The following is a 19,022-nucleotide window of genomic DNA, read 5'->3' on the forward strand; positions in this document are numbered from 1 at the left end:
TGGACAAGATTTATTTTTAAGATTTATTTTTATTTAATGTATATGGGCCTTTTGCTTGCATGTGTATTGTGTACTGCATGTGTGTCTGGTGTCTGAGGAGGCAGAATACCGCATCAGATCCCTTGGAACTGCAGTTCCAGACAATTGTGAGTCACTGTGTGGATGCTGAGACTCTAACTTAGGTCCTCTTAACCACTAGCCATCTCTCCAGCCTCATTTGGCTGTTTGAAAATGAATAGTCTCAGGATTACCTCTAAATCTGTTGAACCAGTTTGGAGACCCATTTCAGCCTTTTCATCTATACATTCCTGTACTTCAGAAATGTGACTCTTCAGTTTTGAGACTTTTCTCAGTATTTGATCCACCTGGTGACCCACCCTCTTCTTTACTCTGTCCTGATGCATAGATCTGAGACATCTGTTCTCAGGACTGGAACTACTGTGAAGAGGTACATGCCATTCTCAGTGTTGCCAAAAAGTAAAGCCTGATTCCAGTTCTTCCTCTTGTTTTTAGTTATGCTTTCTTGGAATTGATCATTGTTTCATATAGTGAACTTAAGTAGATAATTCTAGAGCACTCAGCAGTAAACTTTCTGACAGTTACAAAATACTTTGAAAACTCTGTAGCCTAATAGTCCCCTTTCTCACCGTCTCTTCTTGTCCAGGCTGGCTGTATTTCATGGCTGCCACATTAATACTTTAGGCTTGGCATGTCTTTGTTCATCCTGGAAGTCTTTGCTTCTCTCTTTAGAGCAGATGCTCTATATTGCTTGCTTTTTTTCCTGTCATTTATTCCTTGTCGGTGGAGTGCATCCTCTTGTGGCATACACCTTTCATGAGAGATGAATACATGAATCCTTTGCAAATCTAAAATACTTTTCTAATTTTATGCATTATTAACATGATTTTATATATAAAATTCTAAACTGTTGTAAATTTTTATTTGCATATTTAATATGAAATTTTAAAGTTTTGTAGTATAGTGAAAAATCTTTTTATACCTGACATCCCCAGTCTTTCCAGTTGTCTTCACCCTATTTATTGATACAAATTTTATATATACTTTCAAAGTTACAAGTATAAATATGTTTATCTCCCCTCTTAAAATAAACATTCTCACTTTTCATAGTATTAATGTTAGAAGTCTTTTTGTTCAGCTCTGGGATTAGGCAGACTGCTACCCTGTGACAGAGAACTGGAGACAGATAGATTAGCTACTTATTCCTGTACTGTGGATGTCATGAGCCACTGTCAATCTAGACAGGGTGTTTCCAGGGCTGTGCCCTGCACACTACATATTGTCTCCCTAGAGCAGCAGTGAAGCCTTCAGATGCCAAGAGTGTTGCGAGGATTGTTGGTATTGTTCAGGAGAGGGTCTGACTGAAAATGCTTTCCTTAAGACTTGGGATTTTGTTTATTGTGCTGTTAGTCTGTGGCCTTGCCTGTTGTAGGTTGCCTGTTTGGGGTCTAGTCATCTCTGACTATGCTTAGGCTTATCCTCTGTAGATGTCTGTGTGTTTGGTCAAGTTGATCAAACCTTCTTTTATGACTCTGCATTCAGGTTAAGAATGTTGTTTTATACTTTGAAATGAATTAATGATCTCATGCTTTCTTCTTGAATGCTTGTGACTTCTTTCCCCAGTCCATTAGTGTTGATTCTCTGACTTCTCTTTCCTTGCCTAACTCTGTGTAGACCCACTGGTCCTTACTAGTTTGCTCAGTGCTGTCTAGTTCTTATTAACTGCAGGGCATGCTTTTTCTGGGACTAGCAGCCTCAGCTTCCTCCTTCCAGGATAGGCTCATATTTCAGCTGTCTCCCCTACTCTCAGCACTATGTACCTGGGTAATCCCTGCTTTCTCTAGTTACTGGAGTAACTGTTTCCTGCCAGACTGTAGGTTTCTCAGGTGACTTAAAACTACCAGTGATCTCTGGTTCTCCAGTTCCTCACAGCTTCACCTTCTGGTGAAGTGTAGAGGACTGAAAGCTTCCTTGTTTGTTTTCTAAATATTTCTCCCCTTTATGCTCCTTGGTAAAGTGGAAACTTAGCTGACCTCTCTGTAACCTGGAGCATGGAAGGAGGAAAGAACCTTACAGCCCTGGCCCAGAGATGTCTAAAGGCACTTTTTCTTTCTTTCTACTTTGTATTAATCATAAAGATTGAGTAGCATGTGAGGGGTAACTGTTCCTATGAATTTGATGTTGAAAAGTGTGATTTATTTACTTTTGTGTTGGTTGAGATTTTTTTTAAAGCACTTTACAGAGCCCTTCTAATTTCTTATTAGCTAGGAAAAATTAGATGAATCTTGAATTTGAAAAATATGGCCATGTGGCATGTATTGTGAGTTATTGAGGTCGAATATTAACTCCCCAGGTTTCAGAAGGATCCAACCTGGTCAGAGACTGGAGACCGGTATCTGTTGAAACTCTTTAGGGATCATCTTTTTCATCAAGTGACGGAAGCAGGTGCTCCTTGGATCGACCTCAGCCACATCATTTCTTGTCTTAACAAGGTAATTTGTAAGAAAAAAATCATTTTTAGTACGTTTCTGTCATTCTATGTGTGTATGTGTGCTCATGTCCCATGTGCACATACAAGGTCAGAGGACACTTTGAAGCTTGTTCTCTCCTTTCTCCAGGTGTGTCAGACTTGGTGGCAAGCACCCACTGAGATCTCACCTGCCTTGTAATTAAGACTTTTGAGGTCATAGGATAGCTGTTACAACTTAGAGAGTTGTAATGTGCACAAACAAGTCTAGCATACTGAAGAAGACAGGATGTATACTTGCTGGACATTTTCTAAAGTGGGAAATGTTTGCTGAGCATGGTGGCTCACACCTTTTATCCCAGCACTTAGAAGCAAAAGCAGGAGCATCTACAGCAGTGGTTCTCACCCTTCCTAATGCTGCAACCCTTTAATACTGTTCCTCATGTTGTGGGGACAACAACATAAATTTATTTTTGTTACTACTTCATAACATTAATGTTGCTACTTTTATGAGTTATAATTAAATATTTGATATGCAGGATATTTAATAGGTGCGTGAGCCAAGGGAATATCTGATATGTGACCCAAAGTTGTTATGACCCACAGGTTGAGAGCTGCTGATGTAGAGTTTTCTTATGTGAACCTTTTACTGTCATAAAGCATTCCAAGATGACCGTAGTCCCTCTTTTATACTTTGTTTTGTCAACATGTTATTTTGTTTTATTGAATAGTATGATTGCATATTATTCAGTATGTTTGCATATATGTAGACACATGTTTACATATGGAGTAAGTCATAGTCTGTATATGGTTATGATTAAACAGGGTAGAAAATAATTTTAACATCAAATATCCATATGTAGGTACTGACAGTGGTATTTATAGTAAGGCACAGTTATCTTGAGAAAATTGTATTTCATATTATAAAATAGTAAATAAATCTTATTTCAAATCTGAAATGCAATTTCACAAACTTAAAGAGAATAGTAAAAAGGAGACTGACCATATGATTTAAGTCTTAAGAGTCTGCAAAAGGTCATTGTTACAGAAATAATGACAGAAATTGTTGGTAAAGTACTTTGAAAGTTAAGCCTCTAGTGAAATTTAAAGCTTTTTAATGAATCAATGGAATACAGAAAAAAAGAAAGTTTAAAAAAATTTTCAATAAAAACCATGTCCGAAATATTGCTGCCAAACTCCATAATGCCAACTAGTAGCCATAGAGGAAGCTACAGAAATGAATTAATGAGAAACATTTTTAAAGTTAAAATGGAAGAAGCCAGATACAGTGGCACACACCTATTTATTACCCCAGCACTCAGCAGACAGAGGCTGGAGGATCTTTAAGTTATAAGGCCAGCCTGGCCTACAGGGAGAGTTCTGGGACAGCCAGGGCTACACAGAGAAAAAACCCCGTCTCAACAAACAAACATAAATAAAATAAAAAGATAGGAAGGTGCTCTTTGATGTGGAGCCACTGATAGATTATTGTAACTCATTGATGACATCTAATTGTTGTTCTTGGGAGAGCAATTTGGCTCTGGGTAGTATGCTTTGAAGACATTAATACTCACATTTGATAGTACCCCGAAGTTTGTCTCCTAAAGAATGCATAGTAAATGCATTCTGTTCTGTACTGGTATTTATAATACAAAGTGGAAACTTTGGGGTAAATAATTAGAGGGTCAAGTTGACAGGAGATAGAAATCAAGCACACTCTAAACACTAGGGCAGGCAGAGAAAGCAGCAATATTTCTTTGAATTTTTATAAATTCTGAACCATAATGTAAGCTGTTTATGGAAATCTGAAAGGGAATGTGACAGAAATACTTTCATTTATTATAGCATTTAATTCATCATTGTCAAAAATGTTGTCCTAAAATAGATTAAATCAGCTCACTTCCTCACGATACATACTGCATATTTTTTTATGTCTTACCTCTTTCAGCTAGATGCTGGTGTGCCAGAAAAAATAAGCCTGATTTCCAGGGATGAGAAGAGCGTGCTGGTGGTGACATACAGTGACCTAAAACGCTGCTTTGAAAATACCTTTCAAGAACTGATTGCGGCTGCAAATGGTCAGTTGTAGTATTTGCTAAAAGTGTTGACAGGGCCTGGTGAAGGACCAAGCCTATAGCCAGTTTGCACTACAGCTGAACTGTCCTTCATCTCCTGCCACCAGGGCAATGAGCAGGAAGGAGTGAAGCTTCTCGCACTTGAGTCAGGTGCACTGACTGTTACTTGAGAGGAAGAATGTCTCACTTTGTACGCACTCTGGCTGCCACGGGCCTCCGAAGAATTTATTCAGACTAAGGTCACCTTTCGGTGAATGATGCTCCTGCTTATGATTTTCCACTTGTGTATGCACTAATTTTAATTTTTTAAAGACTTTTTTCCTGATCTTTGACCTCTTGCCACATTGTATACTTACTAAGGGAACTGTTTGCAAGGACATTTGGGAACAAAAGGGGGCAGCTGTTCGCCACTGAGAGATGCAGAATTTGCTCTTGGGGGATGGGCCAGGTCAGTAGTTCATAGAAATGCCGTGTAGTGCATAGTCCTCATGAGTATTATATGCAAGCTCCATATGCCACCCACCATTAGCTCAAATTGAGGCTTATATTGTGTTTAAGAACACACAAAGAGAAATATCATTGTTGTTAGATATGAATTCCCCTGTTTGTTGATTTAAATCCTTTTCCAGGTAATGATCGGAACAGTAACTGAAGGAGCAGGCGCTGCTCTTCTCCAGGTTCATCCAGAGGCTTCTTCAAAGAGGCATCTGCCTGCCGGTCAGATACACTTATATTGACATAATTTTTAATAGCAAAATGAAATTGTGCTTCATGAAGGCCTAAAAGTTGAGGAGTTATATTACTTTAGGGTCTTTCCAGTTTGCTTTTTTTTTGTCTTTTGTCTTTGAACTCCAGCTTTATAATGGTACTTTACACTGGATATAGACTCAGACACTGTTGAGAAGGTGAACTGAGCACAGCAGTGGCCCTGATGCTTTGCGGCCTGACTCTGGAGGGATACTTTTCTGCTGTGCCTTTGCACTCACTGCTTAACCCAAAGTAACAGGACTTTTGATAAAACTCACCCTGTAGGGTCAGTCATCTGAGAAGGCCATCTCAAAGTTACAGTTTTCCTCCTTGGAACTTTCTTACTATTTGGACATGCAGTTGTCGCCAAACTCAAGTATTTGTGGGATTTGTGGTCACTTCGATACTGAAGACTGCCAAATAAATACCTTGGGATTTTCTCCTAAACGGTCGCCATGAAGACTTCATCTCCTTCCCAGTGCCGAGCTGGGAAGAAAATGTGGGGACTCAGAGGGTCAGGACAGACTCCCAAGCACTTGCAACTGATGTTACTGTCTTCATTTTTAACAAGTATATCTATTTGTATATTTCAGAGAAGTTTTTAACATTTCTCTGTCCACTTTTTATAAGCTTTAAAATGATTTTTCTCTGCCTTGAGATTTGCTTCAAGAAAAAGCACCTCTCTTCACCAAAAGCTTTGAGGACCTGAGACACACTTCACACGTCTAACAAGCACGTCTGCATCCACGAGTGGTAGCATCAGTTGTTAACGAGAAAATCAATTATTGCATTTGATCTGAATGGATTTTAAAAGAACATAATGTTCAATATTCAAAGGATGATGAACATTTGCCACCATGATGTTCCTTTTATTTAAAGGGAACAAGAACTTTCAATGTAACACACAGAAGTCTTTATCATTAGCTCATGTATTTGAGGAAGAGCAGCTGTCTTTTTATATGTTTTTTGACAAATCATATTGTAATTCTTTTGTACAAAAAAGAACTACTTGTATTCTAGAAGAAATATGAAATGCTTAATTTATAAGCGGGCTGGAGATTTTTTTCCAATATTGTTTTCTTTGAAAATGAAAGGGGATCATCTATTTTAGTTTTGGGGGCCTGGGAACTTTTTGAAAATTTTCATTTGTGGACCAATGTTATGTGAATGCTAAAGAAGGGCAGGGGTCAAATAGGGCTTGAATCTCTTGTTCCGCATAGACCAGCAAACTCCCCTCTGCAAGGCAGGTTCACATCACAAACCCCAGAGTATCTGCATCAGAAATGCTAGTTTGCTTGCTTCAGCCCCTAGTAACCTCAGGACTTGGCTTGGGTATAAAAGGTAGTCAGCTGAAAGTTTTCATAAGTAAATATTGTCAGCCAGAAAAACAGTTGGTGTCAGGTGATGCTCATTTCTTAGCTTTGTTTTGTATTTATTTTTCATTTCATTTTCATTGGGAATGTTTTTCAAAAGAACTCTTGAGTTCTACTTTGATGGGTTTCTTTCTTTTTTTTTTTTTTTTTTTTTCTTTTTCTTTCTTTTTTTTTTTCTGGGAGCCCTCTTTTCCACAGTGTAAACCCATACAAGAGGAGGTTGTCTGAAAGTTACTATTTAGTGCATAGGAAGAGTTTAATATCTGAGAGTATCAAATGAAGGACGGGAACTCACCATAACTTCCTATATGACAACAGCACGGAAAGGACAACCCTGAAATCATGTTGTGTCGCTCACTTCAGCTGTGTGCCCATCTCCAGTCCTGTTAGTGTATTTACTTCATTGCAGATATCCTTGAGGGGACCCTTGTATTCTGATTTGACTTGTTTCTGTCATTTGGATAGCAACATTGTCTCTAAAAAGCACCAGTATATTTAGGTTCTAATGTCACGATCCCAGTACCTGTTGCTCATCTTTAACCCTGTTTTCAGTCTCTATGTGTATAGCAGTATTTTTTAATAAAGAATTACAGAGATAAACTTGTTTTTGTCCTGTTGTTATCACCAGCTCATAAATGGTCTTGATTGGGTTTTTGAAGGCTATTGCCTATGTATTTGCCTTTGGTTGAAGTGGTAGCAGATTTGCTCAGCGGTTTAGCAGTTAATTGTTGCTTGTGGATCTTCTGCGTCCTTGGGTCTGTGCTGAGACTAAAGCCTAAAGATAGGATTTGCTGTATACACAGAGTCCAAGAAACTACTCTGACAGCGTAGGGAATAACATGGAGCTCGCTTCCTCCTCTCCTTGGGAAGGAAGCTAGAGCCTCACACAAGCCGGCCATACACTCTCTACTTGAGCTTCACCCTGTGTCTAAGAATATTTCAGGGACCATGCCTGTGTCATGCGCAGAGAGACACTTCTCCAGTTTCTCCAATAAATTATGCAAGGTGTTGTTAGCATTTGTTGAGCCTGAATAGTCTGTGTTCATTGTGGTTTGTGTTATCATTGCTGTTGTTTGTTTTTTTTCCTCCTGGGTTTGAGATGTCTGGTTTGAAGAGTTGAAAGTACAGAGTGGGAAGTGGTCAGGGGGCAGGAGGCTTAAGGCGAGAGTGGCAGAGGGATGAGCAACAGACTGCTGCCAGTTGAGGGACTGGCAGGTGGCTCGATAGTAGGAGAGGGGAACTTTCCTATAAAAAGAAATCTGTAGTTATCCATGGATCCAGATAGGAGTGAAAACGGACACTAGTTTGGAAGGCCTTTTAGGACGAGATGTTAAAGCCGGCTGGTAGTACATTTGGTGACCTGGAACAAAAGCAGTTGAACAGCTCTGAGGACAGCACTTGTTCCAGTTTAACACAGACTCACAGAGGAGGTCGGTGAGATCTCCCTCCACACAGACTGCTGCCGCAGAAGGAGAAAGGCTGATTTTTTGTTTTTTAAACCTGTGCCTTTAAATCTTGCTAACAAGCAGTGTGACAAGCTGGTTGCAACAAGGCGGGGGGGCGGGGGGGAGTGTATTGTCCCCACTGCTGAGCACTTTAAGCCCTTTGTGACTTTGGCCAAACAGCTACCCTCAGGGCCACAGTGGAATGGACTGGAATTCACTCATCAGAAACTGTCTGTTTATGTCAAGCATAGTTCTCAACACCAAGAGAAGACTCTGTCCTGGTGTTTGGTGCCTCCATCTTTCCGTGTCATTCCAAGGACAGTTATTTCTGCTGCATTTATTACACTGTTAATTATGAGTCTTTTGGCATGCTCTGAACTATACAGAAGAGTGTGAAGAGTTTTGCTTGGGGGTAAGACAACTCTAGAAACAATTCCCCTTGGATACCGGCAACTGTATGTAGTATTTTTAGAAGTTAATTATGGTTAGGAGAGCCAGTTATTACCAGATTTAGCAAATAGAGTCCAATCTAAATATCAGATAGTACAACCACTTTGGGCATAAGCCTCTTGCATGGGAAACATCAGTACCAGAAAGAGTACCTGTAATTCTCATTTACCTGGCTCTGTTTGCCCCTGTAGGTGTGCTGCAGTAGGTGGCCTGGCACAAGAGGCTTGCTGAGCTGATGTGAGCAAGGACTCGAAGGACTTGGAATTGCCAGTCCCACTGGCCAAGGCAGGTGCAGGAATATTGTAGGTCACACAGGATGAGTACAGCTAGAGCAGACTAAATCAAGACCTTGGGAAGCTTCTAGGAAAGCCAAGCATTTGACTTGTGGATCATTTGTTTGCCTTCTGCCCTCAAGTGAAAGGGCTACCGGACAATTGTGAGCAGGAGAGGAATGTGACACACTTTAAGATCACTCTAGCTATCCTGTCTAGGACGGACCAGGGAAGAGGCATGCAGCCACACTGCTAGAGCAAGATTAGGGAGTTCCTGTGGCCTTCCTAGGGAAAGAGAGCATCTGGCCAGGGTGGCCCCAGAGAAGGTGCAAAGGGTTGGATTCTGGTTGTACTTCTAAAGCAGAGCCAGCATGGGATAAAGAAGAAAAGAATGAGGTTTGGGATTGCTATATTTCTAAGTGTCAGAGGGTTTTAATAGGAAGGCTGGGGGGTCCTGGGATTTTTACACATTTGACTGGATTATTTTGCACTAAGCTAGGACAGGTACACATACCCTGTCTTGGATTCTGTGGGTCAGGGATCTGGTCATGGCACAGCAGGAATGACAACGAGGATCAAGTTTAGCTGAGTGAGTGAGTTACAGCAGCAGGAGCTGGCCTGTCTGGATGCAGGGCTCTGAGTGTAACGAGGTAGACAGAAAATAGGTCATTTTCTGACTGTGCCACCAAGTCATGGTATATGCCAGTCACAATGCTATTCCTGAGGAAAGGGGACTTAGGAAAGACTGGAGCATGAGCTGTTGAGGCCAGCTGAAAGATACAGGCTCAGAGCACTGAGAGGAAGCTTATCACGTAAGCGTTTGGAGTTGTGAAGGCCCAGGACTGGTCTGTGCATTGAAGATTCTCATCAGACATTTAAAGTCATGGTATTGCTTGGTGCTGAGCCTAGTTGAAGCTTCCAGCCAGAGTCCTAGACCAACGTTCAAAGGTCAGAAAAGTGAGGCTGGACTATCCGGAGAGGAGAGAAGCGAATATTTCCTGCAATCAAAGTGAAAACACACACTCGGGCTCACACACACACATACCTGCAAGCAGTGGGTGCATGCGCAGTTCTGGACTTTCCCCGTGGTGGACTGCAACCTGGAATTGTAAGCCAAATAAGCTCTCTTCTGTGCTGCTTTTTGTCAGGATACTTTGTCACAACAAAAACAAAGTTAAAGTAGAAATTGGTTCAGAGGAGTGAGGTCAGTGCTACGAAACACAGAAACACAAAACCATGTAGCTCTTAGTTGTTTTTGTGGAAGGAACGTTAGGGGTTTTGTTATTTTCAAGGTAGAGTTTCACTATACAGCACTGAATGGCAGGAATCTTTCTGTATAGACCAGCTGGCCTAGAACTGAGGTCTTCCTGCCTATGCCTCCTGAATGTTTGAATTAGTCACCGTGTCTACTAGAGAATTACAGTTTTAAGAGATGTGTGTTAAGTTGACAATGGATTTGTGATAATATTTATGGGCAGCGTGACCATCAAAGGTCAAGGTAAGCTTTGAATGTCTTGGGAAGATGGTCTTATCTCAGTTACTTTTCTATAGTTATGACAAAATGCCAAGACCGAGCAACTTTTAAAAGTGAAACATTTTAATTTGTGGCTCACAATTCCAGAGCATTAGCGTTCATGACCGTCGGGGTATGGGAGCAGACAAGTAGGCATGGTGCTGGAGTAGCAGCTGAGAACTTAATCTTGATCCACAAGGTCCAAGCAGAGAAAGCATTCAAATATGTGAGCCTATGAGAGCCATTCTCGTTCAGAATACTGCAGGTCTCATGGAGGTATATTCTTCATTGGATTTGCTTGTGGACCTGCCAGTGGGGTTTGTCTTAAGCTAATTGGTAAGAAAATGCGGATCACTTTGGGTATCACTATTCCCTAGGCCAGGGTCTCAAACTGTCTAAAAAAAAAAAACGAAACGGATCTGAATATATCCAAGCATGCACATATCTAGTTACCTCTGCTCTTGACTAGATGGCTTATAACTAGCCATTTTTAACTTTCTATCACCTTGACTCCTTAGAGTGGGCTATAAGTTGGAATTGTGAGTGAAAATACTTAGGCCTCCCCTAAGCCGCTTTTGACAGGATATTATATCCACAGCATCAGAAAGGAAATGTGTAATACATGTATGAGTGAGTGTGCTTACGCATACATGTGTGTGTCAGAAGCCAGATGTCCAGGTCTTTTATCATCCTCACCCTTATTTTTAAATATTTTTATGTATGAGTGTTTTGTGTGTGTGCATCATGTGTGTACTTGGTTCTTATGGAGGCTAGAAAAGAGCATCAGATTCCCTTGAACTGGAGGTACTGTTGTGAGCTGCCATGTGGGTGATGGAAATTGAACCAACTCTTGTGTAAGCAGCCAGTGTTCTTAACTGCTGAGCCATCTCACCAGCCCTTCCTCCCTCCCTCCATCCATCTTTCTAGAGTCAGGTGTTTTGGCTACTTTTCTATCACTGTGATAAGACACCATGATGAAGGCAACTTATAGAATGAGTTTATTGAGGGCTTTCAGTTTCTGAGGGTTAGAGTCCATGACCATCGTGAAGCAGAGCATGGTAGCAGGCAGCCAGGCCTGGTGTTGAGTGGCAGCTGAGCGCATACACATTAATCCACAAGCACCAGGCAGAGAAAGCTAACTAGCAATGGCTTGTGCTTTTGAAAACTCAAAGCTCACTCCCCATTGACACATCCTCAACTAGGCCACACCTCCAAATCTTTCCCAAAGAGGTCCACCAACTGGGACCATACCTTTAACTATATGGACCTATTGGGTCTGATTATTCAAACCACCACACAGCATCTCAATGGACCTGGAGCTCACCGTTCAGTTAGAGTGTCTGGACAGAAAGCCCCAGGGGGATCTACCTGTCTCTGCACAAACACTCCCACTGCAGTACTGGGAGGGTGGGGCAGGTCACAAATACACACTGCTGAGCTGGGCTTCCACGTTCGAGTGGCAAATCTGCTTGTGCAACAAGTTTTGTGGTGTTGTTGGCTTTGTTTTGTTTTTAATTGAACTGAGCCATTTCCCCAGCCCCAAAGACTTTTTTCAGAAACTGTACAACCGCTGGTGCTGGATTAGGACTAAGCCACCAGGTGGCTGATGAGCTTCTGCAGACAGAGCAGCTTAAGTATGGTGAGCACCGGGCTCACACTGCAATGCCAAGTTGAGCCGGTTTTAAGGAGGGAGAGGAGTTGGAAACTACGTAGGCAAAACCATTCAGAGTTCTGCCATGAAGGACAGGGATGAGAGATGAGAGACAAGTATATTTGTGTGGTCCCGAGGAAGTGGGGAAGGGAGGGGAGTTGGTGAGAGGACTCTCAAGAGCACTACCATTATGTTTGGGGTGAGCTATTCGAAGGTGAGGCCAGGTGTATGGACACAGGTGCCAGTGGGTGGGGACATGTGAGAGGGACTTCAGAATTCCTCCATTTTCCCACTAAAGCAAAAGGTACATGTCTCCGTAGACGGTCGTAGAAATGAGTTTAGGCCTTCAAAGCACTTAGAATAGATACTGCCAGGCTGGAGAGCTGGCTCAGTGGTTAAGAGCACTGGCTGCTCTTCTAGGGGTCCTGAGTTCAATTCCCAGCAGCCACATGGTGGCTCACACCATCTGTAATGGGATCTCATGCTTTTTCTGGTATCTCTAAAAATAGCTTCAGTGTGCTTATATATAATAAATAGATACATTTAAAAAAATTTTTTTAAAAAGAGTATTTACTGCCGTGCTGAAAGTATGCATATGACAGCAATTACAAGCTGCTGCTAAAAGTCAAGATGTGGAATGGTATTTGCTCGTCCCGTTAGATAGGGTAGGATGCAGGCATGTGGTCCCTGATGAAGTTACAGTTGCTGTGGAATGCACATGGGGTACAATCTAACCTGGACCTTCAAGTTTGGATTCTTATGGGGGTGGGAGGGAGTCCCTCTAGATACTGGGCAGCAATGGTGACCTCAGCCCTTGGCCTTCTCACCATGTGACCCTGCCAGGGCCTTGCCTGTGCTGTGGAGCTAGGGCGCTCTGTAGGCCGCTATGTGGAGGGCGCTGGAGAGATGACGGTTCACTGCTATCCATGATACTGTGGTGCACAAGCAAACGTGGGGGAACTCAACAGAAGCACGGGCTGCTCTTCCAAAGAACCTGGTTCAATTCTCGGCACCCACGTATTGGCTCACAACTGTCCAGTTCCAAGGGATCTGATACACAACACACAGAGACAGAACACCACTGTGCACAGAAATCTTTTTTTTTTTTTTTTAATCAATTCACTATGGAGTTCTTATGGTGTAACTTCAAAACAAATTGGGCATCCGCCTCAGTGTATTTTAGAGATGTTACTAATACAATTATTGTATGTTAGTTGGGGTTTTTCTGTATTTGTTTGCTAGTTTGTTTTTGGTACTGCTGGTGAGGGAACTCAAGCCTTCATGTATGAGGCCGGTGCCCTGAGATACACCCCCACCCTGGCCTTCCCACTTTTAAAAATGAGTGCTAGGTGGCCTGACGTGGTGCTATAGTCCCAGCACTTGGGAGGCAAAGGCATGAGAATGTCTGTGAGTTCTAGGCTAGCCTGGTCTATGTAGTCCCAGGCTAGCTAAGGCTATGATAATGAGATCCTTCCCCCCCCCCCCAAAAAAAAATGCTATACGGTAGGGCTTTTGCTTTTAATGGTTCTTTTTGAAAGATAGCACACATGCACATTTCCATATGTGTAAAAGTTGACAGACAGGATTCAGCACAGTGAATTACAATGGTGGACTCATTGATCCCAAATTGGGTTTGATCTGGGGACTAGCTTTTTTGCTTTCAGATTTTCTCCCTTAAATGTCCATAATTCACAAAGTTGAAAGCTAGCCATCCCTGTGTTAGGACCCAGTTTAGTGTTTCAGCATTCCTGCCCTATGAAAGCCCCAGATTTGGAGATGTGTTTTCATGCTGTGGAAGTCTAAGAAACACAACTAGGTCATCCCACTGCCGAAGAAAGGAATTCTCAAATGTCCTGTCACTTCCCAGAGTCATGAGAAAATATCTATGCTCTGACATGAGGCTGGCTCCTGAGACATTCTTCAAATCATTTCCCAAAAGAGTTTGTTATGAAACCCCTCCAGCTACCATGTAAGCTCAAAACACAGGGTCTTTAGAATAGTTCACATTCCTTTTTTTTTTTTCCCAAGACAGGGTTTCTCTGTGTGGCCCTGGCTGTCCTGGTGTTAGCTCTCTACACCAGGCTGCCAGGCTGGCCTCAAACTCACAGACATCCACCTGCCTCTGCCTCCCGAGTGCTGGGATTAAAGGTGTGCACGACCACCACCTGGTTTGACAGTAGGAACTTTTAAAATCGTAATTCTGTGAAAGAAACAAAATTCAGGGTCAAGTAGTGAACTTGAGAAGTTACCTGTTTTGAACATAGAAACCAGGAAAGGTCTTCCAGAGACTGTTCAAAAAGAAGGAAGTAGCTATGCATTGTGGAGATCTGAGGTGGAAGCGAACATGCTGTGATTAAAGGCACGCACCACCACTGCCTGACCTGTACTAGAGACTCTTGAAGGCTAAATGTCTTTAACAAGTTTGTTGAGATTGGTCATTTTTTTCTTGCCTTTGTACCCAAGGGTGTTTGTCGGATTTTCCACCTTGTGTTCCTCCTAGCTAGCTGCCCAGGATATTATCAGCCAGATAGTCGAATAGCCACTTTCTATCTTTTATTACTGCCTGGATTGTCTCCCTTCCAGGGTGTGAGCCAGAAAGCCACGTGGAGCCCGCTAAACTGTAGCACTCTTCTTGGAGAAATTTCTTTTGTTTTATGCTTTTGGTGTTGTTTCTCACATACCCCTCTAATCCACATGTGCACGCAATATACATACCCTGTAATTGTGGTAATTGTTTATCAGTTGAAGATTAGTGTCTGGGGAGACTGTTTTTAATTGTTGGTTCTTCATAGGCAGCCAGCAGTCCCCCCACAAGATTTACTGGTTTCATGTGGTACTCCTTTTGGTATTTCTGGGCAAGCTGTGATGGTTGGTTTTAAATATCAACTTGCCACACCTTAGAATCACGTGAGCGGGGAACCTCCACTGAGGGATTGTCTTGGCTGTGTTGATTAACCTGGGGAAGGCCCACCTAGTAGCTGCCCAGATAAAACGCACTCAGATTGCTCAGCCTTCGCTTGCCTGGCTTTCCCTTGGCCACTGAGTTCACTTACATTGTTGATGCTGCCTGCTTCCTTCTCTGAGACCTAGCTTTTCCCAGTGTCCAATGTGGACTGAAGACCTTGTAGACTGACTGACTACCAGGAAGCTGGTTTCTTCGGTGTGAGACAGCCACCGTGCAGCGCTGACTGCCCAAGCCTCCAGCCCCAGCGGCCAAGAACCAGCCAGGTTCTTGCCTTCTTAGGCTTGAGGCAGTGGTCATTGGACTATATTGACCATATTTCATAAGCCAACTTGATAGCATTTTTGCTTAATTTTTGTTTTATTTTGTGTGTGTGTGTGTGTGTGTACCACATGGGTGCCTGGTACCTGAGAAGGCACTGGGTGCCCTGGAACTGGAGTTTCAGGCTGTCTCAGGCTGCTGTGCTAGTAACTGGCTCCTCCCCAAGAACAGCAAGTGGTGCTGTTCCCCTCTGAGCCTTTCTCTAGTCGATAATAAATCCCGTTAAAGAATGTATAATTGCATTCTGTTGCTTCTGCTCCTGGAGAATCCCATTGCATCGCCTTATGTGAGTTTGTTTTTCATTGGCCCGGTGCAGTGTGCAGCATCTTGTGGCCTAGGCAGCCACTGTGTGGGACCAGTGGGGGGTTGCTGTAATCTTCCTTGAGCCATGCTTGCTAACTGGCATTTGGTAAGCCATCCCAGTCCCCCCTCCCCCATCCAGAGGCACACCTAGGACTCCCTCCCACCCCTTTTCTCCCATTTACCAAAAAAGTAAACAAAACAAACAAAAACCTTGGCTTTGAAAGTTAATTTTATTATATGGATGTAATATATGAAATACATTCATCATGACTAGAAAGATGAGGCCAGATCATGTCTTAGTTCTGTCTGTAGCATATAATTTTTGACTCATAAAAGTAACTTTAAAATTCCAGTTTCTTTAAATAGTTATGCACAAAACATACAGATACACACACACACACACATACAGTTCCTATCACCGTGGGCCAAAGGTGCCCTGTCCCTTCACTGAGTTGACTTACAGGCAGGAGAACACAGCACTGCTCAAAGACCTGTGCAACAGGATCTGAACAGATCTGTCCCCTGAGGATCCTTCTCCGGCTAACTTAGATTTGCCTGAGGCTTCAACTCCCTGGTCACATACTGTTGATCTCAAACACTAGGAGAAACGTTTCGTCTTCCTTACTGCCAACCACTTTGGCCTTGAATGGCAAACGGTTTTAATGTCACTGTCAAGACTCTTAACATCCAGTGCTGGTTCTGTTAAACAGGCACAGCGCACCTAAGTGTGTCTGACATAAGTTTCCATTTTTCTTCCTACCTCAGAAACTCAGAAGGAACTATCTTCTTTCTTTTGTTTTTCTTCTGGCTGATCCCCTTTTCTGGGCTCTAAAGCTAAGTCTTTAAACAGAACCAGAGAATCCCGATAGGTTTTCTTTTGTGGAAAAGGGACATTTACTAATGCGTCTTAATGGTTAAGAATTAGATTATTAAAATCAGAATAATACAGGACTGGCTATGCCCCCTCCCCATAATTGCTGGCTATTTGGATGAGAAACTGCAGGATGCTGGCGGCATCTCTGGTAGCCTCTGTCACTGCAGCCAACAAGAGCTTTTGCAAATGAACAAAGCTTTCTTTGCCCAGCCCTACCTGACTACCTGATTTCTTTTTCTCCGGCTCAGCTGGAAGCTCTTTCCCACTTGTCTAATCCTGGCCACTGTGGGCTGCAGACTGCCTCTGGGATCTCGCCGTCTTCAGTCTCATCAGAGAACATTAATGATGCGGTACATGGGGAAGCAGGCACACATGCTACTGATTGGGCCAGAGAATTAAGTGACAAGCAAGGCCTGCTGTCCCAAAGCAGCTATCCATTGTCTGCCCAGCTGTGACTGGCACTAGCGGGTGCACATGACCTAAACACAGAGACCATACTTTGCACATACAACTTCTAGGAGAGGCATTTTAGAGACCCAGGGCTCACGATCTCTAGACCCCAAAGAGTGGGCATTCTTTTCTACCCTGTCTTCCATTTCTACCCTGTTGCCATCTTCATTGGACCCCAGGCAAGGTCCAAAACTGATGAAAATAAGATTTTCTTTGCCTTTGGATGGCTCATTGACTAACACCTTGAGTCCTAGCTGGAGAGAGCTTGCATAAATTACACATCCCCTGTTCTGCCAAGGAGCATAAAGTGCTTAATAAACATTGGCTGACGCTCTTTTGCTCCTCTCAGACTGCCCGGAGATGGTGAAACCCATGATGAAGTAAAAAGAAGACAGTGAGGTCCCAACTTTGGGTGAGTGGTTTGGCGATTATACAGGGAACATTCACTCTGCCTTCCGGGGTCCTGGTCCATCAAGCCAAGTTTGGGTACAGAGAAAACCCTTTTCTAGACCTTTACTATTAACTCCCCAGCTTCCTTAGATAGCTGACTATATAAAACAGGATAATGCAAGTGTCGTGTCTATATATTAATACTTGAGACCTCTTTAAAATGTGGCTTTTGAGCCCATCAGTAGACAACCTTACTAGGCCAAACTGGCCACTTAACTCCCTGTGAGCAGGATGCTAAGGGCTCCAAGCTTGGGTCTGACCTCAGTGCATCTCGCTAGAGGAACTGATGGTGGGTATGGCCTCCAAGCCAGGCACCACCCTCACTGACACACATTAAACATGCTTCGGATGGTGAGCAGACAACAGACTCCCGGGATAAGATTTACATTGTTCCCGAGACCATGTGTCCCGGTCTAGGAAACATCCCACACATTCTGCTCTGTTACCTCTTGGAAGGGGGCCTGAAAAAGCAGAAGCCAGAAGTGACAAGTCACTGATGCATCCCAAGGCCTTTTCCTGCTCCTCTCTAGTTTGTCCTGTTCTCCCTCCTCCCCTCCCCCACCCTCCCCCCTAAGAGACACCGAACAGGTCAGTGCATGCTGCTCTGAGCTAATGGGCTTACTGGGTCTGGTCCTCCAGCTGCAGGGAGTAAGGCGGGGCCGTGGCCAGGTTACCCTGAGGCTTTTGGGGGTTGAAGCAGGTGAGCCACTGGACTTGGGATTTCTCTAACACGGAGTCCCATGAGACTGGAACAACAGTGTTCCTCACATGTCACTATCTGGAGTTACATTCTTGTTAGTCAAAACAGCAACAACAAAACAACAAAGCAGGATTAAAAGTCACAACAAGCAGCTGGCTCCTGTGGAGCGGAATAGGTGTAAACTCATACATGTATAATACTGTCGGAGGCTGGGTGTCTGGGGCTTGGGAGAAGCGTTAGGCGGGCGGGGAGGAGTACAACACCACGGAGTTGTAGTCTGGGGGTGGAGAGCAGCACGGTCCCTTCCCCAGCTCAGAGTCTTCATGCATAGGCCTGATGTGGCCACAGCTGGAGAAGCAGAAGCTGGGCCTGGGCAGGTCGGACAGCCCCGCCTCCTTGCTCTTACTTGCTATTCTCAGGCTAAAGAGAAAAAGAAACAAGCAATCACTCAAACGCCATCCAGATGTTTTCTGGGCAAGGACTAATGCCTACTTCGGCGGGTCACCTGTCCTTACCCGTTCTAGAATCCCAAACGTTCTTTGTTTGAAACATACACACTACATCCGTGCCACTGGGGTGAACCGGCATGCCCATGGCTAGGAGTGTTTGACAAGGTGGAATTCTCATTGGAAACAAGACTTGGGGAAAGCCCTGTCCCATTTTTGAATCAGATAGCTCCTGCAATCAGCTAGATCGGGGTGGGGTGGGGTGGGAGGATAGGGGCTGCCTGCCCTTCCCCCAATATCACGTCAAATCTTGGAAGCCTGCAACCCACTCTACAATTAAACTGAGGTTTGAAGAGGAGGAGGGGCTTATTCGGAATTAGCCAGACGGACCCCAGTGCGGTACGCACACAAAATGTCGGTCAGAACCAAGCAGCGAGAAGGCTTGAGGAAAGCCCAAACTGAGAAAAGCTCGAAGCCACAGATGCCGTGAGATGACCCCTTCCCA

General features: G+C 43.5%; 2 protein-coding genes across 5 annotated transcripts in view; one reads left to right on the forward strand and one right to left on the reverse strand.

Annotated features, from left to right (window-relative positions):
- Nucleotides 1-7,259, forward strand: part of PAN3 (poly(A) specific ribonuclease subunit PAN3) — a 104,791-nt gene extending 97,532 nt beyond the window's left edge. For all 3 annotated transcript variants that reach the window (XM_080940397.1, XM_080940395.1, XM_080940396.1), the window contains 2 exons: nt 2,372-2,510; nt 4,434-7,259. In XM_080940397.1, the coding sequence (XP_080796523.1) occupies nt 2,372-2,510; nt 4,434-4,574 (280 nt within the window). In that variant the 3' untranslated portion in view covers nt 4,575-7,259. The remainder of the gene's footprint in view (nt 1-2,371; nt 2,511-4,433) is intronic.
- An 8,567-nt stretch (nt 7,260-15,826) lies between these two features.
- The window catches only part of FLT1 (fms related receptor tyrosine kinase 1), a 161,005-nt gene continuing 157,809 nt past the window's right edge, over nt 15,827-19,022 (reverse strand). For both annotated transcript variants that reach the window (XM_080941158.1, XM_080941157.1), the window contains one exon: nt 15,827-18,491. In XM_080941158.1, the coding sequence (XP_080797284.1) occupies nt 18,308-18,491 (184 nt within the window). In that variant the 3' untranslated portion in view covers nt 15,827-18,307. The remainder of the gene's footprint in view (nt 18,492-19,022) is intronic.

This window comes from Micromys minutus, assembly GCF_963924665.1.
Source record: "Micromys minutus genome assembly, chromosome: 29".
NCBI classification, from domain to species: Eukaryota; Metazoa; Chordata; class Mammalia; order Rodentia; family Muridae; genus Micromys; species Micromys minutus.